The sequence below is a fragment of the Coregonus lavaretus genome, assembly GCF_964263955.1.
Source record: "Coregonus lavaretus genome assembly, chromosome: 11".
Taxonomy (NCBI): domain Eukaryota; kingdom Metazoa; phylum Chordata; class Actinopteri; order Salmoniformes; family Salmonidae; genus Coregonus; species Coregonus lavaretus.
Window position 1 is genome coordinate 15,185,528 of NC_139998.1, and position 26,576 is coordinate 15,212,103.

General features: G+C 43.4%; 1 protein-coding gene across 1 annotated transcript in view; it reads right to left on the minus strand.

Annotated features, from left to right (window-relative positions):
- The window catches only part of LOC311137275 (protein VAC14 homolog), a 44,482-nt gene that overhangs the window by 6,293 nt on the left and 11,613 nt on the right, over positions 1-26,576 (minus strand). Inside the window, exon 10 of the mRNA XM_084171675.1 lies at positions 10,246-10,309. Coding sequence (XP_084027801.1) covers positions 10,246-10,309 — 64 coding nt within the window. The remainder of the gene's footprint in view (positions 1-10,245; positions 10,310-26,576) is intronic.

A 26,576-nucleotide genomic window follows, 5' to 3' on the forward strand; every position in this document is an offset into this window, starting at 1 on the left:
TTAGCGAATGTCTAAAAACCTGCTTTCGCGTTGTCATTATGGGGTATTGTGTGTAGATTGATGAGTCCAAAAAATTATTTAAGCAATTTTAGAATAAGGCTGTAACGTAACAAAATGTGGAAAAAGGGAAGGGGTCTGAATACTTTCCGAACGCACTGTATGTGTGTCCGAACTAGCTCCATGTAAATGAATGAGCAAACATTTATCGTGACAGATCCTCCTCAGTTCCCAATGTTTATCTGAGCACAGCCAAACAGCTTCTAGCCTCTCTGCAGGTCTACTCGTTCATTCCACCCAACTTACGTCTGCAGCTTCCTCACTTTTCCCAAATCCCTCCCCCCCTTCCAACCCTGCTGCGCTGTAGCATTCTTCTCTCCTTCAAAAACAGAGGCACCCTTTTTCTCCATAGCTAAGCATTGGTGGTTCAGTGGTAGAATTCTCGCCTGCCACGCGGGAGGCCCGGGTTCGATTCCCGGCCAATGCATGCACAACTTTTTTGGCACTTCTATACTTAACAAAAATATCAACGCAACATGTACAGTGATGGTGCCATGTTTCATGCGCTGAAATAAAAGATCCCATAAATTGTTCCATACACACAAAAAGCTTATTTCTCTCAAATCTTGTGCACAAATTAGTTTATATCCCTGTTAGTGAGCATTTCTCTTTTGCTAAGATATTCCATCCACCTGTCAGGTGTGGCATATCAATGATCATTAAACAGGTGCACCTTGTGCTGGGGAAAATAAAAGGCCACTAACACAATGCCACAGATGTCTCAAGTTGAGGGAGCGTGCAATTGGCATGCTGACTGCAGGAATGTCCAACAGAGCTGTTGCCAGACAATTGAATGTTAATTTCTCTACCATTTTAGAGAATTTGGCAGTACGTCCAAAGAGCCTCACAACCGCAGACCACATGTAACCACGCCAGCCCAGAACCACATCCGGCTTCTTCACCTACGGTATCGTCTGAGACCAGCCACCCGGACAGCTGATGAAAGTGAGGAGTATTTGTCTGTAATAAAGCCCTTTTGTGGGGAAAAACTAATTCTGATTGGCTTGGCCTTGCTCCCTAGTGGGTGGGCCTATGCCCTCCCAGGCCCCACCCATGGCTGCGCCCCTGCCCAGTCATGTGAAATCCATAGATTAGGGCCTAACAAATTTATTTCAGTTGACTGATTTCCTTACATGAACGGTAACTCAGTAAATTAGTTGAAATTGTTGCATGTTGCGTTAATATTTTTGTTCAGTATACTATACTCACAAAAAAAGTCAAACTATCAGTGTTGTAGAAGTGACTTGCCAAAGTGGAAAAGAGGATACAATGTTTTCATGTGAGAATTTATTAAGTGTATTATGTCAAGGATTAGACAAATGACAATAGCTTTGAAGATTTTGCGAATACATGGCACCAGTCACGGGGCCAGACACAAGCATGACATTTCGTCTCCATGCAAAACAGTGACATCTGGTCTAATTAATAACAGGAAGGCTTCACTGTAAGTAATCCAATAGCTCAGACAAACAGGTAGGATTGTCAAACGTTTGCCTGCCGACAGTACTTCGCACCTCTAAACAGGGTCGGCAGTTCATCTCTTTTGTGTTGGAACAGCATGCATGTCCATGTGTGTTGCTTAGTTTATGATCTAGATTCCAACGTTAGCTAGCTAGCTGCACAAATGTTACTATTTTGTTGACAGCCCTTGTTGATACTAGACAGATGGCCACAGCTAGAAACCTACCTAGCAAGATGACAAAAAAACAATTGAATTCACTCTCCATAATTTCATACTGCCAGTGCCAGCCCATAGCCAAACATGTAGCTGGCTAGCTAACGTTAGCATATTCGCTAGCTAGCGCAACATGGCTATCTAGCTAGCCAAGGACACTACACTAACTCAGCAGCTAACACAGGTAGCTGTTTCATGGAAACTAATCCATTGTGATGTAATTATAATATCAATACTAGCTACAGTGGTTAGCTAGCTTAGAGGAAGTATTTAGTGTTGTGTGCACTTAGTCTGTGCACTTAGCTAACTACCATCCCTTATACTACATTGCATTTGAAGTTGACTGGCTCATGACATTTAAACGTGGATGTACGGAGAAAATTCCCAATTTTTTCCTTTTTGTCGTCTCTCCTGTTGCCTCCCCCACGTGGGTGTTCGTGCTCGGTGATTGGCTCAGAGTCAAGTTGTTGGCTACTGACGAGCATTGCGATTTTACAAGTAGAAACGACAGGTTCATCGCACAGATGGTACAGTTTTTGTTCTAGCAAGAGAAGGAACGGCCTCCCACTGTGATAAGAACCTATCGGCAGTGAGATTCTCGGTGTGTTTCATGCATAACAAGGGTTGCAAGGAGCAGTACGTCACTAAAGGTTGCACTCAGGGCTTTACTGTAATCTAAGCATTGTATGGAGTAGGACACCATATTTTAGAGGTTGAATGGAGTACACCACTAATCTAAGGGTCAATAATAATAAATACAGTCAGGTCCATAATTATTGGCACCCTTGATGAAGATGAGAAAAAAAGACAAATAAAAATGAGCTATATTGTATGCTCAAAATAATTGTGAAATTATATTTTATAATTACATAAATGCTCAGAGATTTGGTCAAACAAGTAATAATAATACAAAATCTCAAAAAGATCAGTCAAAATTATTGGCACCACGATTTTCAATACTCTAGCACCCTCTCCTTCTAAAATGTTTTATGAGATTGGAGAACACGTTGGGAGGGATCATAGACCATTCCTCCATACAGAATCTTTCCAGATCATTGGTATCCTTTGTCTGCTCTTATGGACTGCCCTCTTCAATTCAAACCACTGAGATGGTCATTGCAAAATGTTAATTTTGTGGTCAATTAACAATTTATTTGTGAATTTCGATTCGTGTTTGGGGTTATTGTCTTGCTGGAAGATCCACTTGTGGCCAAGTTTCAGCCTCCTGGCAGAGGCAACCAGGTGTTTGCCTAAAATGTCCTAGGTAAAGTTCATGATGTCGTTGACCTAAACAAGCCAGCCAGCTAACATTAACTAGCTAGCTAACAGTACGCTTTAACTTGCTATGAAAACGACTGACATGTTGCTAGCTAGACTCTGTTAGCCATATACATGGTTGCCCTTAGTTTGAAGATGTAATCCAGTGTTTTTATACAACAGCCTTCTGTCTGTTCTCTTTGACTCACTCCGCATATTTGCAATCAAACGCCAGAATTTTCTCCATCTCCTTAGCTATCATACTCTGCTTCCACCGGGCATTCCACTGATTTCAAAATTCGGTCCTCCAGAAAGTGGAGCATTTGCAACACTTTTGCAGGTTTTCGTGATATCTTTCAAAAAAGCTGTGTTAGAAAGGAATACCTACACATACTGAGCAGCTCATGTTATAGACAGAAGCATGCTACATGGCAGACCAATCCGAACTCATCTCTCGGCATGTCAAGCCCATCCATTATCTCATCCAATCATGGCTAGCAGGAAGGTTCCTGTCTTTTTCCGTGGCTAAACCAACTAGGCTCATAATTTAACAATTGTATTCGTATTTAGAGACGGCATACAAGTTTGTTATTAAGGAACATGAAAGTTCACGTTCCAGAAGGCATTTCTGCCAAAAAACACACTGATAAAAAAAATAAGTTTAAGTTCAAATGCCTCTCCTGTGAACTAGTGACGTGCGACATACGCCTAGTTTCCTGAAACAAGTCACATATGCTTCTGTTTTTCAACACCAAACACACCACTGGTGTGCATGGTCAGAAAGCTCATGTCATCTGACGTAATAATTTCCCACATTTTTTTGAGCATCCAATATAGCTCAGTATTTATATAATTTATTTTATACAGTATTTTTTTCTCATCTTTATCAAGGTTGCCAATAATTATGGACCTGACTGAATATGTGATGGGTTGTATGGGAAACATCCTAAGGGTTTTATAGAGTACATCCTAAGGGTTGTCTAAGTACTTGGAGAGTTGGAGGTGGACTGTGGTACTCTTCAGGCCAGGGCGGGGTGTCACCGTGGACACAGTGGAGCAGAACATGGGTCTTTGGAACTTCTTACGAGGTCTCATAGGGAAGAGAAGGCTAACTTGTGGTTAATCATATATGAATGCTAAATGCAGGCCCCCAAGTGGGGGCATACAGAGCAAAGGAAATCATTCCAGCCAGTTGCCATGGCCACCCATACATAAAATGTATGAATGCATGACTAAGTCACTTCAGATAAAAGCGTCTGCTAAATGGCATATATTACTATTATTAAGACCAATCTGGATTTATTTTCTAGGACATCTGCATTCATTCTGAACATGCTGCCAGTGAATATTGGGATGCCCACAGGGAAGGTATACATTTTTAAATACAAATACATATTTTGTTAAATAATCTCTCACCAGATTAACCATTTACAACTAATACAGCTGCGGAGGGCAGTCTGACAATCAAACAGCACTTTGAGAAACTAACAAATTGAAATATGAATTGATGAAACTGATCAAATGTCTAATTACCAGACGTGGGACCAAGTCACTATTATTCGAGTCACAAGCAAGTCTCAATGTCCGAGTCTCACGTCGAATTCCAAGTCGAACAGGCCGAGTCTCGAGTCAAGTGCAAGTCGCGCATTCTAAGAGCAAGTCAAGTCACAATTCATAAGAGGAATAAAATACAAAAATTAAGATAAATTATAGATAGATACATAGATGCACAGTACCAGTCAAAAGTTTGAACACGCCTACTCATTACAGGGTTTCTTATTTTTTTTACTGTTTTCTACATTTTAGAATAATAGTGATGACAACAAAACTATGAAATAACACATATGGAATCATGTTGTAACCAAATAAAGAGGTAAACATATCAAAATATATTTTATATTTGAGATCTTTCAAATAGCCACCCTTTGTCTTGATGACAGCTTTGCACACTCTTGGCATTCTGTAGAAAATTTTAAAAATAAAGAAAAACCCTTGAATGAGTAGGTGTCCAAACTTTTGACTGGTACTGCATTCGGAAGTTATTCAGACCCATAGATTTTTTTCCACATTTTGTTACGTTACAGCGTCATTTTAAAATTGATTAAATTACTTTTTTTCCCCCCTCAATCTACACACAATACCCCATAATGACAAAGCGAACAGGTATTCACAACCTTTGCTATGAGACTCGAAATGGAGCTCAGGTGCATCCTGTTTCCATTGATCATCTTTGAGATGTTTCTACAACTTGGAGTCCACCTGTGGTAAATTCAATTGATTGGACATGATTTGGAAAGGCACACACCTGTCTATATAAGGTCCCACAATTAACAGTGCATGTCAGAGCAAAAACCAAGCCATGAGGTTGAAGGAATTGTCCGTAGAGCTCAGACAGGATTGTGTCGAGGCACAGATCTGGGGAAGGGCACCAAAATATATCTGCAGCATTGAAGGTCCCTAAGAACACAGTGGCCTCCATCATTCTTAAATGGAAGAAGTTTGGAACCACCAAGACTCTTCCTAGAGCTGGCCACCCGGCTAAACTGAGCAATAGGGGGAGAAGGGCCTTGGTCAGAGAGGTGACCAAGAACCCGATGGTCACTGACAGATCTCCAGAGTTCCTCTGTGGAGATGGGAGAACCTTCCAGAAGGACAACCATCTCTGCAGCACTCCACCAATCAGGCCTTTATGGTAGAGTGGCCAGACGGAAGCCACTCCTCAGTAAAAGGCACATTACAGCCCGCTTGGAGTTTGCCAAAAGGCACCTAAAGACTCTCAGACCTTGAGAAACTAGATTCTCTGGTCTGATGAAACCAAGATTGAACTCTTTGGCCTGAATGCCAAGTATCATGTCTGGAGGAAACCTTGCACCATAACGACGGTGAATCATGGTGGTGGCAGCATCATGCTGTGGGGGATGTTTTTCAGCGGCAGGGACTGGGAGACTTGTCAGGATCGAGGGAAAGATGAACAGAGCAAAGTACAGAGAGATCCTTGATGAAAACCTGCTCCAGAGCGCTCAGGACCTCGGAAGGTGAACCGTCGCCCCCAGTCTAACAGGACAACGACCCTAAGCACACAGCCAAAGCAACGCAGGAGTGGCTTCGGGACAAGTCTCTGAATGTCCTTGAGTGGCCCAGCCAGGGGCCAGATTTTTTAAGGGGGGGTAGATCAGCTTAATATTGCAGATAGATTGTAACTTCCATCAATGTAATTGTCTGCATCAATTCCAATCCCCCATGTTTGTTTGTTTATTTATTTATATACACTGCTCAAAAAAATTAAGGGAACACTTAAACAACACAATGTAACTCCAAGTCAATCACACTTCTGTGAAATCAAACTGTCCACTTAGGAAGCAACACTGATTGACAATACATTTCACATGCTGTTGTGCAAAAGGAATAGACAACAGGTGGAAATTATAGGCAATTAGCAAGACACCCCCAATAAAGGAGTGGTTCTGCAGGTGGTGACCACAGACCACTTCTCAGTTCCTATGCTTCCTGGCTGATGTTTTGGTCACTTTTGAATGCTGGCAGTGCTTTCACTCTAGTGGTAGCATGAGACGGAGTCTACAACCCACACAAGTGGCTCAGGTAGTGCAGCTCATCCAGGAAGGCACATCAATGCGAGCTGTGGCAAGAAGGTTTGCTGTGTCTGTCAGCGTAGTGTCCAGAGCATGGAGGCGCTACCAGGAGACAGGCCAGTACATCAGGAGACGTGGAGGAGGCCGTAGGAGGGCAACAACCCAGCAGCAGGACTGCAACCTCCGCCTTTGTGCAAGGAGGAGCAGGAGGAGCACTGCCAGAGCCCTGCAAAATGACCTCCAGCAGGCCACAAATGTGCATGTGTCTGCTCAAACGGTCAGAAACAGACTCCATGAGGGTGGTATGAGGGCCCGACATCCACAGGTGGGGGTTGTGCTTACAGCCCAACACCGTGCAGGACGTTTGGCATTTGCCAGAGAACACCAAGATTGGAAAATTCGCCACTGGCGCCCTGTGCTCTTCACAGATGAAAGCAGGTTCACAATGAGCACGTGACAGACGTGACAGAGTCTGGAGACGCCGTGGAGAACGTTCTGCTGCCTGCAACATCCTCCAGCATGACCGGTTTGGCGGTGAGTCAGTCATGGTGTGGGGTGGCATTTATTTGGGGGGCCGCACAGCCCTCCATGTGCTCGCCAGAGGTAGCCTGACTGCCATTAGGTACCGAGATGAGATCCTCAGACCCCTTGTGAGACCATATGCTGGTGCGGTTGGCCCTGTGTTCCTCCTAATGCAAGACAATGCTAGACCTCATGTGGCTGGAGTGTGTCAGCAGTTCCTGCAAGAGGAAGGCATTGATGCTATGGACTGGCCCGCCCGTTCACCAGACCTGAATCCAATTGAGCACATCTGGGACATCATGTCTCGCTCCATCCACCAACGCCACGTTGCACCACAGACTGTCCAGGAGTTGGCGGATGCTTTAGTCCAGGTCTGGGAGGAGATCCCTCAGGAGACCATCCGCCACCTCATCAGGAGCATGCCCAGGCGTTGTAGGGAAGTCATACAGGCACGTGGAGGCCACACACACTACTGAGCCTCATTTTGACTTGTTTTAAGGACATTACATCAAAGTTGGATCAGCCTGTAGTGTGGTTTTCCACTTTAATTTTGAGGGTGACTCCAAATCCAGACCTCCATGGGTTGATAAATTTGATTTCCATTGATAATTTTTTTGTCATTTTGTTGTCAGCACATTCAACTATGTAAAGAAAAAAGTATTTAATAAGATTATTTCATTCATTCAGATCTAGGATGTGTTATTTTAGTGTTCCCTTAATTTTTTTGAGCAGTGTATATACACACACAGTGAGGGAAAAAAGTATTTGATCCCCTGCTGATTTTGTACGTTTGCCCACTGAAAGACATGATCAGTCTATAATTTTAATGGTAGGTTTATTTGAACAGTGAGAGACAGAATAACAACAAAAAAATCCAGAACAACACATATCAAAAATTTTATAAATTGATTTGCATTTTAAATGAGGGAAATAAGTATTTGACCCCTCTGCAAAACATGACTTGGTGGCAAAACCCTTGCTGGCAATCACAGCGGTCAGACGTTTCTTGTAGTTGGCCACCAGGTATGCACACATCTCAGGAGGGATTTTGTCCCACTCCTCTTTGCAGATCTTCTCCAAGTCATTAAGGTTTCGAGGCTGACGTTTGGCAACTCCAACCTTCAGCTCCCTCACCAGATTTTCTATGGGATTACGGTCTGGAGACTGGCTAGGCCAATCCAGGACCTTAATGTGCTTCTTCTTGAGCCACTCCTTTGTTGCCTTGGCCATGTGTTTTGGGTCATTGTCATGCTGGAATACCCATCCACGACCCATTTTCAATGCCCTGGCTGAGGGAAGGAGGTTCTCTCACAAGATTTGACGGTAAAAGGCCCCGTCCATCGTCCCTTTGATGCGGTGAAGTTGTCCTGTCCCCTTAGCAGAAAAACACCCCCAAAGCATAATGTTTCCACCTCCATGTTTGACGGTGGGGATGGTGTTCTTGGGGTCATAGGCAGCATTCCTCCTCCTCCAAACACGGCGAGTTGAGTTGAAGCCAAAGAGCTCGATTTTGGTCTCATCTGACCACAACACTTTCACCCAGTTCTCCTCTGAATCATTCAGATGTTCATTGGCAAACTTCAGACGGCCCTTTATATGTGCTTTCTTGAGCAGGGGGACCTTGCGGGCGCTGCAGGATTTCAGTCCTTCACGGCGTAGTGTGTTACCAATTGTTTTCTTGGTGACTATGGTCCAGCTGCCTTGAGATCATTGACAAGATCCTCCTGTGTAGTTCTGGGCTGATTCCTCACCGTTCTCATGATCATTGCAACTCCACGAGGTGAGATCTTGCATGGAGCCCCAGGCCGAGGGAGATTGACAGGTCTTTTGTGTTTCTTCCATTTGCGAATAATCGCACCAACTGTTGTCACCTTCTCACCAAGCTGCTTGGCGATGGCCTTGTAGCCCATTCCAGCCTTTTGTAAGTCTACAATCTTGTCCCTGACATCCTTGGAGAGCTCTTTGGTCTTGGCCATGGTGGAGAGTTTGGAATCTGATTGATTGCTTCTGTGGACAGGTGTCTTTTATACAGGTAACAAGCTGAGATTAGGAGCACTCCCTTTAAGAGTGTGCTCCTAATCTCAGCTCGTTACCTGTATAAAAGTCACCTGGGAGCCAGAAATCTTTCTGATTGAGAGGGGGTCAAATACTTATTTCCCTCATTAAAATGTAAATCAATTTATAACATTTTTTACATGCATTTGTCTGGATTCTTTTGTTGTTATTCGGTCTCTCACTGTTCAAATAAACCTACCATTAAAATTATAGACTGATCATTTCTTTGTCAGTGGGCAAACGTACAAAATCAGCAGGGGATCAAATACTTTTTTACCTCACTGTAAAAAGGCATTTAGCTCGTTTGGGAGTTCTGAGTCACTGGGCACCTCACGGATGGGTATCCCTTTGTAATCCGTTATCTTCTGCAAGCCCTGACACATCCGAGGAGGCGGTGTAATAGGATTCCACCTTGGCAGGTAGCCTAGTGGTTAAGAGCGTTGGGCCAGTAACCGGAAGGTCGTTGGTTTGAATCCCGAGCCAACTAGATGAACAATCTGTTGATGTGCCATTGAGTAAGACATTTAACCTTAATTGCTCCTGTAAGTCACTCAGGATAAGAGTGTCTGCTAAATTACTAAAATGTATAGCGTCCTTTTGCATGTTTGATGTCTCAGAGGTCGTAAATAAATAGGCAAATATATATAAAATACAAAATGTAGGCTATACGTAGCCTATTAAAATGTATAATAAATATGTATTTTTTCCATTCAGTTCAAACCTCACTTTGAAAACCACTGTGCTAGCTCACTTAACCGGTGTTGACAGTTCGCTGATCCAATCAGAGGGCTGAGTGTGCGTTTCACTAGCCAATCGGTTGCACGTAATATTATTATTTGTTTGCAAGTTGATGCTGCGGCTACTGTCTGGCTGTGTGGAGAGCCACAAAATGAGTGACAAAACCTGGCTAGAAAATTTCAAGTCAAAGTCGAGTCCCGAGTTGAGGCTGCAAGTCAAGTCATTTTATTTATCAAGTCGAGCCTCAAGTCATCAAATTTGTGACTCGAGTCAGACTAGAGTCCAAGTCATGTGACGAGTCCACACCTCTGCTAATTACTAACTGCACAATTCACATCACTCCGCACTTACCTTGTGGGAGTAAAGAAGCAGATGTTGCTGAAACCCACAGACTCCTGCGACGCGTTGAGCATATCTGAAATCAAACAGAGGTTGTTTAGAGTCATAGCCATCAGAAAACCCTTTCAAGCTAAATAGTAGCCAATGTTAATACTGGGTGCAAATTATAAATTGATTGTTGCCAGTGATCGCATTGAATGATCGAGAGCAATGTATTTACTGTAGCCTATACAGTGAGGGGAAAAAAGTATTTGATCCCCTGCTGATTTTGTACGTTTGCCCACTGACAAAGAACTGATCAGTCTATAATTGTAATGGTAGGTGTATTTGAACAGTGAGAGACAATAACAACAAAAAAATCCAGAAAAACGCATGTCAAAACTGTTATAAATTGATTTGCATTTTAAATTAGGGAAATAAGTATTTGACCCCCTCTCAATCAGAAAGATTTCTGGCTCCCAGGTGTCTTTTATACATACTCTTAAAGGGAGTGCTCCTAATCTCAGCTTGTTACCTGTATTAAAGACACCTGTCCACAGAAGCAATCAGATTCCAAACTCTCCACCATGGCCAAGACCAAAGAGCTCTCCAAGGATGTCAGGGACAAGATTGTAGACCTACACAAGGCTGGAATGGGCTACAAGACCATGGCCAAGCAGCTTGGTGAGAAGGTGACAACAGTTGGTGCGATTATTCGCAAATGGAAGAAACACAAAAGAACTGTCAATCTCCCTCGGCCTGGGGCTCCATGCAAGATCTCACCTCGTGGAGTTGCAATGATCATGAGAACGGTGAGGAATCAGCCCAGAACTACACAGGAGGATCTTGTCAATGATCTCAAGGCAGCTGGGACCATAGTCACCAAGAAAACAATTGGTAACACACTACGCTGTGAAGGACTGAAATCCTGCAGCGCCCGCAAGGTCCCCCTGCTCAAGAATGACCCCAAGAACACCAAACATTATGCTTTGGGGGTGTTTTTCTGCTAAGGGGACATGACAACTTCACCGCATCAAAAGGGACAATGGACGGCGCCATGTACCGTCAAATCTTGGGTGAGAACCTCCTTCCCTCAGCCAGGGCATTTAAAATGGGTCGTGGATGGGTATTCCAGCATGACAATGACCCAAAACACACGGCCAAGGCAACAAAGGAGTGGCTCAAGAAGAAGCACATTAAGGTCCTGGGGTGGCCTAGCCAGTCTCCAGACCTTAATCCCATAGAAAATCTGTGGAGGGAGCTGAAGGTTCGAGTTGCCAAATATCAGCCTCGAAACCTTAATGACTTGGAGAAGATCTGCAAAGAGGAGTGGAACAAAATCCCTCCTGAGATGTGTGCAAACCTGGTGGCCAACTACAAGAAACGTCTGACCTCTGATTGCCAATAAGGGTTTTGCCACCAAGTACTAAGTCATGTTTTGCAGAGGGGTCAAATACTTATTTCCCTCATTAAAATGCAAATCAATTTATAACATTGTTGACATGCGTTTTTCTGGATTTTGTTGTTGTTATTCTGTCTCTCACTGTTCAAATAAACCTACCATTAAAATTATAGACTGATCATGTCTTTGTCAGTGGGCAAAAATACAAAATCAGCAGGGGATCAAATACTTTTTCCCCTCAATGTAAATAATGTGGAAAACCATCAGAGGACAAGCTAAAACAGAAAATGCATTCTAACTTTTATTGAAAATGTTCACGGTACAAGTCATAGCAATGCCAAATGTGTTACCCATTTATTCAAATCCACTACCAGAGCAAAAGGAAATGCATGCATTGGCCGGGAATCGAACCCGGGCCTCCCGCGTGGCAGGCGAGAATTCTACCACTGAACCACCAATGCTTTACATGCTAGAATTTCCCTGCTTAGGGCTTAAAAAGGAACTTCATTCCACAAAATCATCTAGCCTGAGAGTGACCACCAACCAGAGTGAAGGGGAGGAGCACAGCAAACAAGTGACTGAGTATGTCAAAGCAGGACGGCAGATTTTCTCAGCACATAGACTCAGACTGAATGAGCATGTATAACAAAAGGTACATTGAGAACAGAACCCTGGACTCTCACAGACTTTATGAGTACCTTAAATACTCCTGCTGTTGACCTGCTATTGTCAGGGAGAGGGGTGGGTTACCAGCAGCCTAATGTGATTACAGGCTGATGGCAGCTTATGGCGCATTCTTCATACACTACTTCCCCTCACTCACCCTAGATGGCGGGGGGAGGGGGAGGCAGAGCAAACATGTGCAGGCGGGGAGGGTACGGCTCAGAGCACCTTAGCAGGAGGAGAAGAATGACTCATCTCCCCCCTTCCCTCACCTTTTCTCCTCCAGGCAGTCCTCCCCTCTCCCTCTTCTCTGGCCAACCCCTTAGTGACGTGGCTCTCGGTCTCGTTCAAAAGAGCAGGATACACCCGATACTCATCTAAGCATGGGTGGTACAGTGGTAGAATTCTCGCCTGCTGCACGTGAGCCGGGTGGCCCGGGTTCAATTCCCAGCCAATGCATAATACCTTTTTTAGAGATTCCTCCTTCAGATAATACTATATAAACCAAACATTGAAAGGCATTCGAGGCACAGTTGTGAAATATTACACATTTATGAAGCTATATTCACTCCAGATGCTGTTTGAGTACAGACACAGTTTGTCAAATACAATTCTTATCAGTCTAAAAACAGAGGCACAATTTTGATAGCTGTACTACAGAACTACGCTACGAGCAAGGACAAATTTGATAGGGCCACAGATGTGGATATTATTGGGTGTATGACTGAATATTATTAGCTCCAATCTCTACAAAAAGCACTTTCAACCATAAACGGTTGGGCAAATAAGTGCATGTAAAGACACCAAATAACCAATATACCCAGATAAATAGGGCAGGATATGTGAAAGTATGTATGAGAGTCAGTCATACATAGAAATGCACATGGATAGTATTGGACTAGAGTTTGCTAGCTAAGTAGCCAATTCTGGCTTGCTAATGACGATACATCAGTCATGGGTCCAAAGAATCATGCAAATGGTAGTGAACTCATTAACAAAATCATGTTTTGACATTGTAGTCGCTATTGCGGTTTTGGTTGTCTGTTTGTTTTGCTTAGTGACTTTGCGAATATCATCTTTTTGGCATTTAACTCTGATCTAACTAGCCGCATCTAATCCGGTTTAGGCATGTTGACTGAAGTCCCAAATTCCCATGAGAATTTGCGCACTCACGGATACGGAGCCTCAGAAATAAAAGATCCGGTCATGGATTAGGAGCCACTCCCAATTTTTTTTACTGGCCTACACACAATATCCAATAATGTCAATTGTATTATGTTTTTAGAAATGATTAGAAATTAATTAAAAATGAAAAGTCAATAAGTATTCAAGACCTTTGTTATGGCAAGGCTAAATAAGTTCAGGATAATAAAACAATGTCTTAAGTCACATGGACTCACTGTGTGCAATAAGAGTGTTAAACATGATTTTTGAATGACTAACTCATCTCTGTACCCCACACATACAACTATCTGTAAGGTCCTTCAGTCGAGCAGTGCATTTCAAGCACAGATTCAACCACAAAGACCAGGGAGGTTTTTCAATGACTCGCAAAGAAGGGCACCTACAGTGAAGAAAAAAGTATTTGATCCCCTGCTGATTTTGTACCTTTGCCCACTGACAAAGACATGATCAGTCTATAATTTTAATGGTAGGTTTATTTGAACAGTGAGAGACAGAATAACAACAACAAAATCCAGAAAAACGCATGTAAAAAATGTTATAAATTGATTTGCATTTTAATGAGGGAAATAAGTATTTGACCCCCTCTCAATCAGAAAGATTTCTCGCTCCCAGGTGTCTTTTATACAGGTAATGAGCTGAGATTAGGATCCAGGCTCTGTCGCAGCCGGCCGCGACCGGGAGACTCATGGGCGGCGCACAATTGGCCCAGCGTCGTCCAGGGTAGGGGAGGGAATGGCCGGCAGGGATGTAGCTCAGTTGATAGAGCATGGCGTTTGCAACGCCAGGGTTGTGGGTTCGATTCCCACGGGGGGCCAGTATAAAAAAATATATATTATTCACCAACTGTAAGACGCTCTGGATAAGAGCGTCTGCTAAATTACTAAAATGTAAATGTAAAATTAGGAGCACACTCTTAAAGGGAGTGCTCCTAATCTCAGCTTGTTACCTGTATTAAAGACACCTGTCCACAGAAGCAATCAGATTCCAAACTCTCCACCATGGCCAAGACCAAAGAGCTCTCCAAGGATGTCAGGGACAAGATTGTAGACCTACACAAGGCTGGAATGGGCTACAAGACCATGGCCAAGCAGCTTGGTGAGAAGGTGACAACAGTTGGTGCGATTATTCGCAAATGGAAGAAACACAAAAGAACTGTCAATCTCCCTCGGCCTGGGGCTCCATGCAAGATCTCACCTCGTGGAGTTGCAATGATCATGAGAACGGTGAGGAATCAGCCCAGAACTACACAGGAGGATCTTGTCAATGATCTCAAGGCAGCTGGGACCATAGTCACCAAGAAAACAATTGGTAACACACTACGCTGTGAAGGACTGAAATCCTGCAGCGCCCGCAAGGTCCCCCTGCTCAAGAATGACCCCAAGAACACCAAACATTATGCTTTGGGGGTGTTTTTCTGCTAAGGGGACATGACAACTTCACCGCATCAAAAGGGACAATGGACGGCGCCATGTACTGTCAAATCTTGGGTGAGAACCTCCTTCCCTCAGCCAGGGCATTTAAAATGGGTCGTGGATGGGTATTCCAGCATGACAATGACCCAAAACACACGGCCAAGGCAACAAAGGAGTGGCTCAAGAAGAAGCACATTAAGGTCCTGGGGTGGCCTAGCCAGTCTCCAGACCTTAATCCCATAGAAAATCTGTGGAGGGAGCTGAAGGTTCGAGTTGCCAAATATCAGCCTCGAAACCTTAATGACTTGGAGAAGATCTGCAAAGAGGAGTGGAACAAAATCCCTCCTGAGATGTGTGCAAACCTGGTGGCCAACTACAAGAAACGTCTGACCTCTGATTGCCAATAAGGGTTTTACATTTACATTTTAGTCATTTAGCAGACGCTCTTATCCAGAGCGACTTACAGTTTTGCCACCAAGTACTAAGTCATGTTTTGCAGAGGGGTCAAATACTTATTTCCCTCATTAAAATGCAAATCAATTTATAACATTGTTGACATGCGTTTTTCTGGATTTTGTTGTTGTTATTCTGTCTCTCACTGTTCAAATAAACCTACCATTAAAATTATAGACTGATCATGTCTTTGTCAGTGGGCAAACATACAAAATCAGCAGGGGATCAAATACTTTTTCCCCTCAATGTAAATAATGTGGAAAACCATCAGAGGACAAGCTAAAACAGAAAATGCATTCTAACTTTTATTGAAAATGTTCACGGTACAAGTCATAGCAATGCCAAATGTGTTACCCATTTATTCAAATCCACTACCAGAGCAAAAGGAAATGCATGCATTGGCCGGGAATCGAACCCGGGCCTCCCGCGTGGCAGGCGAGAATTCTACCACTGAACCACCAATGCTTTACATGCTAGAATTTCCCTGCTTAGGGCTTAAAAAGGAACTTCATTCCACAAAATCATCTAGCCTGAGAGTGACCACCAACCAGAGTGAAGGGGAGGAGCACAGCAAACAAGTGACTGAGTATGTCAAAGCAGGACGGCAGATTTTCTCAGCACATAGACTCAGACTGAATGAGCATGTATAACAAAAGGTACATTGAGAACAGAACCCTGGACTCTCACAGACTTTATGAGTACCTTAAATACTCCTGCTGTTGACCTGCTATTGTCAGGGAGAGGGGTGGGTTACCAGCAGCCTAATGTGATTACAGGCTGATGGCAGCTTATGGCGCATTCTTCATACACTACTTCCCCTCACTCACCCTAGATGGCGGGGGGAGGGGGAGGCAGAGCAAACATGTGCAGGCGGGGAGGGTACGGCTCAGAGCACCTTAGCAGGAGGAGAAGAATGACTCATCTCCCCCCGTCCCTCACCTTTTCTCCTCCAGGCAGTCCTCCCCTCTCCCTCTTCTCTGGCCAACCCCTTAGTGACGTGGCTCTCGGTCTCGTTCAAAAGAGCAGGATACACCCGATACTCATCTAAGCATGGGTGGTACAGTGGTAGAATTCTCGCCTGCTGCACGTGAGCCGGGTGGCCCGGGTTCAATTCCCAGCCAATGCATAATACCTTTTTTAGAGATTCCTCCTTCAGATAATACTATATAAACCAAACATTGAAAGGCATTCGAGGCACAGTTGTGAAATATTACACATTTATGAAGCTATATTCACTCCAGATGCTGTTTGAGTACAGACACAGTTTGTCAAATACAATTCTTATCAGTCTAAAAACAGAGGCACAATTTTGATAGCTGTACTACAGAACTACGCTACGAGCAAGGACAAATTTGATAGGGCCACAGATGTGGATATTATTGGGTGTATGACTGAATATTATTAGCTCCAATCTCTACAAAAAGCACTTTCAACCATAAACGGTTGGGCAAATAAGTGCATGTAAAGACACCAAATAACCAATATACCCAGATAAATAGGGCAGGATATGTGAAAGTATGTATGAGAGTCAGTCATACATAGAAATGCACATGGATAGTATTGGACTAGAGTTTGCTAGCTAAGTAGCCAATTCTGGCTTGCTAATGACGATACATCAGTCATGGGTCCAAAGAATCATGCAAATGGTAGTGAACTCATTAACAAAATCATGTTTTGACATTGTAGTCGCTATTGCGGTTTTGGTTGTCTGTTTGTTTTGCTTAGTGACTTTGCGAATATCATCTTTTTGGCATTTAACTCTGATCTAACTAGCCGCATCTAATCCGGTTTAGGCATGTTGACTGAAGTCCCAAATTCCCATGAGAATTTGCGCACTCACGGATACGGAGCCTCAGAAATAAAAGATCCGGTCATGGATTAGGAGCCACTCCCAATTTTTTTTACTGGCCTACACACAATATCCAATAATGTCAATTGTATTATGTTTTTAGAAATGATTAGAAATTAATTAAAAATGAAAAGTCAATAAGTATTCAAGACCTTTGTTATGGCAAGGCTAAATAAGTTCAGGATAATAAAACAATGTCTTAAGTCACATGGACTCACTGTGTGCAATAAGAGTGTTAAACATGATTTTTGAATGACTAACTCATCTCTGTACCCCACACATACAACTATCTGTAAGGTCCTTCAGTCGAGCAGTGCATTTCAAGCACAGATTCAACCACAAAGACCAGGGAGGTTTTTCAATGACTCGCAAAGAAGGGCACCTACAGTGAAGAAAAAAGTATTTGATCCCCTGCTGATTTTGTACCTTTGCCCACTGACAAAGACATGATCAGTCTATAATTTTAATGGTAGGTTTATTTGAACAGTGAGAGACAGAATAACAACAAAAAAATGAATGTCAAAAATGTTATAAATTGATTTGCATTTTAATGAGGGAAATAAGTATTTGACCCCCTCTCAATCAGAAAGATTTCTGGCTCCCAGGTGTCTTTTATACATACTCTTAAAGGGAGTGCTCCTAATCTCAGCTTGTTACCTGTATTAAAGACACCTGTCCACAGAAGCAATCAGATTCCAAACTCTCCACCATGGCCAAGACCAAAGAGCTCTCCAAGGATGTCAGGGACAAGATTGTAGACCTACACAAGGCTGGAATGGGCTACAAGACCATGGCCAAGCAGCTTGGTGAGAAGGTGACAACAGTTGGTGCGATTATTCGCAAATGGAAGAAACACAAAAGAACTGTCAATCTCCCTCGGCCTGGGGCTCCATGCAAGATCTCACCTCGTGGAGTTGCAATGATCATGAGAACGGTGAGGAATCAGCCCAGAACTACACAGGAGGATCTTGTCAATGATCTCAAGGCAGCTGGGACCATAGTCACCAAGAAAACAATTGGTAACACACTACGCTGTGAAGGACTGAAATCCTGCAGCGCCCGCAAGGTCCCCCTGCTCAAGAATGACCCCAAGAACACCAAACATTATGCTTTGGGGGTGTTTTTCTGCTAAGGGGACATGACAACTTCACCGCATCAAAAGGGACAATGGACGGCGCCATGTACCGTCAAATCTTGGGTGAGAACCTCCTTCCCTCAGCCAGGGCATTTAAAATGGGTCGTGGATGGGTATTCCAGCATGACAATGACCCAAAACACACGGCCAAGGCAACAAAGGAGTGGCTCAAGAAGAAGCACATTAAGGTCCTGGGGTGGCCTAGCCAGTCTCCAGACCTTAATCCCATAGAAAATCTGTGGAGGGAGCTGAAGGTTCGAGTTGCCAAATATCAGCCTCGAAACCTTAATGACTTGGAGAAGATCTGCAAAGAGGAGTGGAACAAAATCCCTCCTGAGATGTGTGCAAACCTGGTGGCCAACTACAAGAAACGTCTGACCTCTGATTGCCAATAAGGGTTTTGCCACCAAGTACTAAGTCATGTTTTGCAGAGGGGTCAAATACTTATTTCCCTCATTAAAATGCAAATCAATTTATAACATTGTTGACATGCGTTTTTCTGGATTTTGTTGTTGTTATTCTGTCTCTCACTGTTCAAATAAACCTACCATTAAAATTATAGACTGATCATGTCTTTGTCAGTGGGCAAACATACAAAATCAGCAGGGGATCAAATACTTTTTTCCCCTCAATGTAAATATTGTGGAAAACCATCAGAGGACAAGCTAAAACAGAAAATGCATTCTAACTTTTATTGAAAATGTTCACGGTACAAGTCATAGCAATGCCAAATGTGTTACCCATTTATTCAAATCCACTACCAGAGCAAAAGGAAATGCATGCATTGGCCGGGAATCGAACCCGGGCCTCCCGCGTGGCAGGCGAGAATTCTACCACTGAACCACCAATGCTTTACATGCTAGAATTTCCCTGCTTAGGGCTTAAAAAGGAACTTCATTCCACAAAATAATCTAGCCTGAGAGTGACCACCAACCAGAGTGAAGGGGAGGAGCACAGCAAACAAGTGACTGAGTATGTCAAAGCAGGACGGCAGATTTTCTCAGCACATAGACTCAGACTGAATGAGCATGTATAACAAAAGGTACATTGAGAACAGAACCCTGGACTCTCACAGACTTTATGAGTACCTTAAATACTCCTGCTGTTGACCTGCTATTGTCAGGGAGAGGGGTGGGTTACCAGCAGCCTAATGTGATTACAGGCTGATGGCAGCTTATGGCGCATTCTTCATACACTACTTCCCCTCACTCACCCTAGATGGCGGGGGGAGGGGGAGGCAGAGCAAACATGTGCAGGCGGGGAGGGTACGGCTCAGAGCACCTTAGCAGGAGGAGAAGAATGACTCATCTCCCCCCTTCCCTCACCTTTTCTCCTCCAGGCAGTCCTCCCCTCTCCCTCTTCTCTGGCCAACCCCTTAGTGACGTGGCTCTCGGTCTCGTTCAAAAGAGCAGGATACACCCGATACTCATCTAAGCATGGGTGGTACAGTGGTAGAATTCTCGCCTGCTGCACGTGAGCCGGGTGGCCCGGGTTCAATTCCCAGCCAATGCATAATACCTTTTTTAGAGATTCCTCCTTCAGATAATACTATATAAACCAAACATTGAAAGGCATTCGAGGCACAGTTGTGAAATATTACACATTTATGAAGCTATATTCACTCCAGATGCTGTTTGAGTACAGACACAGTTTGTCAAATACAATTCTTATCAGTCTAAAAACAGAGGCACAATTTTGATAGCTGTACTACAGAACTACGCTACGAGCAAGGACAAATTTGATAGGGCCACAGATGTGGATATTATTGGGTGTATGACTGAATATTATTAGCTCCAATCTCTACAAAAAGCACTTTCAACCATAAATGGTTGGGCAAATAAGTGCATGTAAAGACACCAAATAACCAATATACCCAGATAAATAGGGCAGGATATGTGAAAGTATGTATGAGAGTCAGTCATACATAGAAATGCACATGGATAGTATTGGACTAGAGTTTGCTAGCTAAGTAGCCAATTCTGGCTTGCTAATGACGATACATCAGTCATGGGTCCAAAGAATCATGCAAATGGTAGTGAACTCATTAACAAAATCATGTTTTGACATTGTAGTCGCTATTGCGGTTTTGGTTGTCTGTTTGTTTTGCTTAGTGACTTTGCGAATATCATCTTTTTGGCATTTAACTCTGATCTAACTAGCCGCATCTAATCCGGTTTAGGCATGTTGACTGAAGTCCCAAATTCCCATGAGAATTTGCGCACTCACGGATACGGAGCCTCAGAAATAAAAGATCCGGTCATGGATTAGGAGCCACTCCCAATTTTTTTTACTGGCCTACACACAATATCCAATAATGTCAATTGTATTATGTTTTTAGAAATGATTAGAAATTAATTAAAAATGAAAAGTCAATAAGTATTCAAGACCTTTGTTATGGCAAGGCTAAATAAGTTCAGGATAATAAAACAATGTCTTAAGTCACATGGACTCACTGTGTGCAATAAGAGTGTTAAACATGATTTTTGAATGACTAACTCATCTCTGTACCCCACACATACAACTATCTGTAAGGTCCTTCAGTCGAGCAGTGCATTTCAAGCACAGATTCAACCACAAAGACCAGGGAGGTTTTTCAATGACTCGCAAAGAAGGGCACCTACAGTGAAGAAAAAAGTATTTGATCCCCTGCTGATTTTGTACCTTTGCCCACTGACAAAGACATGATCAGTCTATAATTTTAATGGTAGGTTTATTTGAACAGTGAGAGACAGAATAACAACAAAAAAATGAATGTCAAAAATGTTATAAATTGATTTGCATTTTAATGAGGGAAATAAGTATTTGACCCCCTCTCAATCAGAAAGATTTCTGGCTCCCAGGTGTCTTTTATACATACTCTTAAAGGGAGTGCTCCTAATCTCAGCTTGTTACCTGTATTAAAGACACCTGTCCACAGAAGCAATCAGATTCCAAACTCTCCACCATGGCCAAGACCAAAGAGCTCTCCAAGGATGTCAGGGACAAGATTGTAGACCTACACAAGGCTGGAATGGGCTACAAGACCATGGCCAAGCAGCTTGGTGAGAAGGTGACAACAGTTGGTGCGATTATTCGCAAATGGAAGAAACACAAAAGAACTGTCAATCTCCCTCGGCCTGGGGCTCCATGCAAGATCTCACCTCGTGGAGTTGCAATGATCATGAGAACGGTGAGGAATCAGCCCAGAACTACACAGGAGGATCTTGTCAATGATCTCAAGGCAGCTGGGACCATAGTCACCAAGAAAACAATTGGTAACACACTACGCTGTGAAGGACTGAAATCCTGCAGCGCCCGCAAGGTCCCCCTGCTCAAGAATGACCCCAAGAACACCAAACATTATGCTTTGGGGGTGTTTTTCTGCTAAGGGGACATGACAACTTCACCGCATCAAAAGGGACAATGGACGGCGCCATGTACCGTCAAATCTTGGGTGAGAACCTCCTTCCCTCAGCCAGGGCATTTAAAATGGGTCGTGGATGGGTATTCCAGCATGACAATGACCCAAAACACACGGCCAAGGCAACAAAGGAGTGGCTCAAGAAGAAGCACATTAAGGTCCTGGGGTGGCCTAGCCAGTCTCCAGACCTTAATCCCATAGAAAATCTGTGGAGGGAGCTGAAGGTTCGAGTTGCCAAATATCAGCCTCGAAACCTTAATGACTTGGAGAAGATCTGCAAAGAGGAGTGGAACAAAATCCCTCCTGAGATGTGTGCAAACCTGGTGGCCAACTACAAGAAACGTCTGACCTCTGATTGCCAATAAGGGTTTTGCCACCAAGTACTAAGTCATGTTTTGCAGAGGGGTCAAATACTTATTTCCCTCATTAAAATGCAAATCAATTTATAACATTGTTGACATGCGTTTTTCTGGATTTTGTTGTTGTTATTCTGTCTCTCACTGTTCAAATAAACCTACCATTAAAATTATAGACTGATCATGTCTTTGTCAGTGGGCAAACATACAAAATCAGCAGGGGATCAAATACTTTTTTCCCCTCAATGTAAATATTGTGGAAAACCATCAGAGGACAAGCTAAAACAGAAAATGCATTCTAACTTTTATTGAAAATGTTCACGGTACAAGTCATAGCAATGCCAAATGTGTTACCCATTTATTCAAATCCACTACCAGAGCAAAAGGAAATGCATGCATTGGCCGGGAATCGAACCCGGGCCTCCCGCGTGGCAGGCGAGAATTCTACCACTGAACCACCAATGCTTTACATGCTAGAATTTCCCTGCTTAGGGCTTAAAAAGGAACTTCATTCCACAAAATAATCTAGCCTGAGAGTGACCACCAACCAGAGTGAAGGGGAGGAGCACAGCAAACAAGTGACTGAGTATGTCAAAGCAGGACGGCAGATTTTCTCAGCACATAGACTCAGACTGAATGAGCATGTATAACAAAAGGTACATTGAGAACAGAACCCTGGACTCTCACAGACTTTATGAGTACCTTAAATACTCCTGCTGTTGACCTGCTATTGTCAGGGAGAGGGGTGGGTTACCAGCAGCCTAATGTGATTACAGGCTGATGGCAGCTTATGGCGCATTCTTCATACACTACTTCCCCTCACTCACCCTAGATGGCGGGGGGAGGGGGAGGCAGAGCAAACATGTGCAGGCGGGGAGGGTACGGCTCAGAGCACCTTAGCAGGAGGAGAAGAATGACTCATCTCCCCCCTTCCCTCACCTTTTCTCCTCCAGGCAGTCCTCCCCTCTCCCTCTTCTCTGGCCAACCCCTTAGTGACGTGGCTCTCGGTCTCGTTCAAAAGAGCAGGATACACCCGATACTCATCTAAGCATGGGTGGTACAGTGGTAGAATTCTCGCCTGCTGCACGTGAGCCGGGTGGCCCGGGTTCAATTCCCAGCCAATGCATAATACCTTTTTTAGAGATTCCTCCTTCAGATAATACTATATAAACCAAACATTGAAAGGCATTCGAGGCACAGTTGTGAAATATTACACATTTATGAAGCTATATTCACTCCAGATGCTGTTTGAGTACAGACACAGTTTGTCAAATACAATTCTTATCAGTCTAAAAACAGAGGCACAATTTTGATAGCTGTACTACAGAACTACGCTACGAGCAAGGACAAATTTGATAGGGCCACAGATGTGGATATTATTGGGTGTATGACTGAATATTATTAGCTCCAATCTCTACAAAAAGCACTTTCAACCATAAACGGTTGGGCAAATAAGTGCATGTAAAGACACCAAATAACCAATATACCCAGATAAATAGGGCAGGATATGTGAAAGTATGTATGAGAGTCAGTCATACATAGAAATGCACATGGATAGTATTGGACTGGAGTTTGCTAGCTAAGTAGCCAATTCTGGCTTGCTAATGACGATACATCAGTCATGGGTCCAAAGAATCATGCAAATGGTAGTGAACTCATTAACAAAATCATGTTTTGACATTGTAGTCGCTATTGCGGTTTTGGTTGTCTGTTTGTTTTGCTTAGTGACTTTGCGAATATCATCTTTTTGGCATTTAACTCTGATCTAACTAGCCGCATCTAATCCGGTTTAGGCATGTTGACTGAAGTCCCAAATTCCCATGAGAATTTGCGCACTCACGGATACGGAGCCTCAGAAATAAAAGATCCGGTCATGGATTAGGAGCCACTCCCAATTTTTTTTACTGGCCTACACACAATATCCAATAATGTCAATTGTATTATGTTTTTAGAAATGATTAGAAATTAATTAAAAATGAAAAGTCAATAAGTATTCAAGACCTTTGTTATGGCAAGGCTAAATAAGTTCAGGATAATAAAACAATGTCTTAAGTCACATGGACTCACTGTGTGCAATAAGAGTGTTAAACATGATTTTTGAATGACTAACTCATCTCTGTACCCCACACATACAACTATCTGTAAGGTCCTTCAGTCGAGCAGTGCATTTCAAGCACAGATTCAACCACAAAGACCAGGGAGGTTTTTCAATGACTCGCAAAGAAGGGTACCTACAGTGAAGAAAAAAGTATTTGATCCCCTGCTGATTTTGTACCTTTGCCCACTGACAAAGACATGATCAGTCTATAATTTTAATGGTAGGTTTATTTGAACAGTGAGAGACAGAATAACAACAAAAAAATGAATGTCAAAAATGTTATAAATTGATTTGCATTTTAATGAGGGAAATAAGTATTTGACCCCCTCTCAATCAGAAAGATTTCTCGCTCCCAGGTGTCTTTTATACAGGTAATGAGCTGAGATTAGGATCCAGGCTCTGTCGCAGCCGGCCGCGACCGGGAGACTCATGGGCGGCGCACAATTGGCCCAGCGTCGTCCAGGGTAGGGGAGGGAATGGCCGGCAGGGATGTAGCTCAGTTGATAGAGCATGGCGTTTGCAACGCCAGGGTTGTGGGTTCGATTCCCACGGGGGGCCAGTATAAAAAAAAATATATTATTCACCAACTGTAAGACGCTCTGGATAAGAGCGTCTGCTAAATTACTAAAATGTAAATGTAAAATTAGGAGCACACTCTTAAAGGGAGTGCTCCTAATCTCAGCTTGTTACCTGTATTAAAGACACCTGTCCACAGAAGCAATCAATCAGATTCCAAACTCTCCACCATGGCCAAGACCAAAGAGCTCTCCAAGGATGTATAAGGGACAAGATTGTAGACCTACACAAGGCTGGAATGGGTTACAAGACCATCGCCAAGCAGCTTGGTGAGAAGGTGACAACAGTTGGTGCGATTATTTGCAAATGGAAGAAACACAAAAGAACTGTCAATCTCCCTCGGCCTGTGGCTCCATGCAAGATCTCACCTCGTGGAGTTGCAATGATCATGAGAACGGTGAGGAATCAGCCCAGAGCTACACAGGAGGATCTTGTCAATGATCTCAAGGCAGCTGGGACCATAGTCACCAAGAAGGACTGAAATCCTGCATCGCCCGCAAGGTCCCCCTGCTCAAGAAAGCACATATGCAGGCCCGTCTGAAGTTTGCCAGTGAACATCTGAATGATTCAGAGGAGAACTGGGTGAAAGTGTTGTGGTCAGATGAGACCAAAATCGAGCTCTTTGGCATCAACTCAACTCGCCGTGTTTGGAGGAGGAGGAATGCTGGCTATGACCCCAAGAACACCATCCCCACCTTCAAACATGGAGGTGGAAACATTATGCTTTGGGGGTGTTTTTCTGCTAAGGGGACAGGACAACTTCACCGCATCAAAGGGACGATGGACGGGGCCATGTAACGTCAAATCTTGGGTGAGAACCTCCTTCCCTCAGCCAGGGAATTGAAAATGGGTCGTGGATGGGTATTCCAGCATGACAATGACCCAAAACACGGCCAAGGCAACAAAGGAGTGGCTCAAGAAGAAGCACATTAAGGTCCTGGCGTGGCCTAGCCAGTCTCCAGACCTTAATCCCATAGAAAATCTGTGGAGGGAGCTGAAGGATCGAGTTGCCAAATGTCAGCCTCAAAACCTTAATGACTTGGAGAAGATCTGCAAAGAGGAGTGGGACAAAATCCCTCCTGAGATGTGTGTAAACCTGGTGGCCAACTACAAGAAACGTCTGACCTCTGTGATAGCCAACAAAGGTTTTGCCACCAAGTACTAAGTCATGTTTTGCAGAGGGGTCAAATACTTATTTCCCTCATTAAAATGCAAATCAATTTATAACATGCGTTTTTCTGGATTTTGTTGTTGTTATTCTGTCTCTCACTGTTCAAATAAACCTACCATTAAAATTATAGACTGATCATGTCTTTGTCAGTGGGCAAACATACAAAATCAGCAGGGGATCAAATAATTTTTTCCCTCACTGTATTGGTAAAAAAACAAACAGACATTGAATATCCCTTTGAGCATGGTGAAGTTATTAATTACACTTTGGATGGTGTATCAACACACACAGTCACTACAAAGATACAGGCATCCTTCCTAACTCTGCCGGAGAGGAAGAAAACCGCTGAAGGATTTCACTATGAGGCCAATAGTGACTTTAAAACAATTACAGAGTTTAATGGATGTGAGAGGAGAAAACTGAGGATGGAGCAACAACATTGTAGTTACTCCACAATACGAACCTAAATGACAGTGAAAAGAAGGAAACCTGTACAGAATAAAAGTATTCTGCATCCTGTTTGCAATAAGGCAATAAAGTCAAACTGTAAAGAAATTAACTTCATATCCTGAATACAAAGTGTTACGTTTGGGGCAAATCCAACAAAACACATCACCGAGTATCGAGTATCACTCTTCATATTTTCAAGCATGGTGGTGGCTGC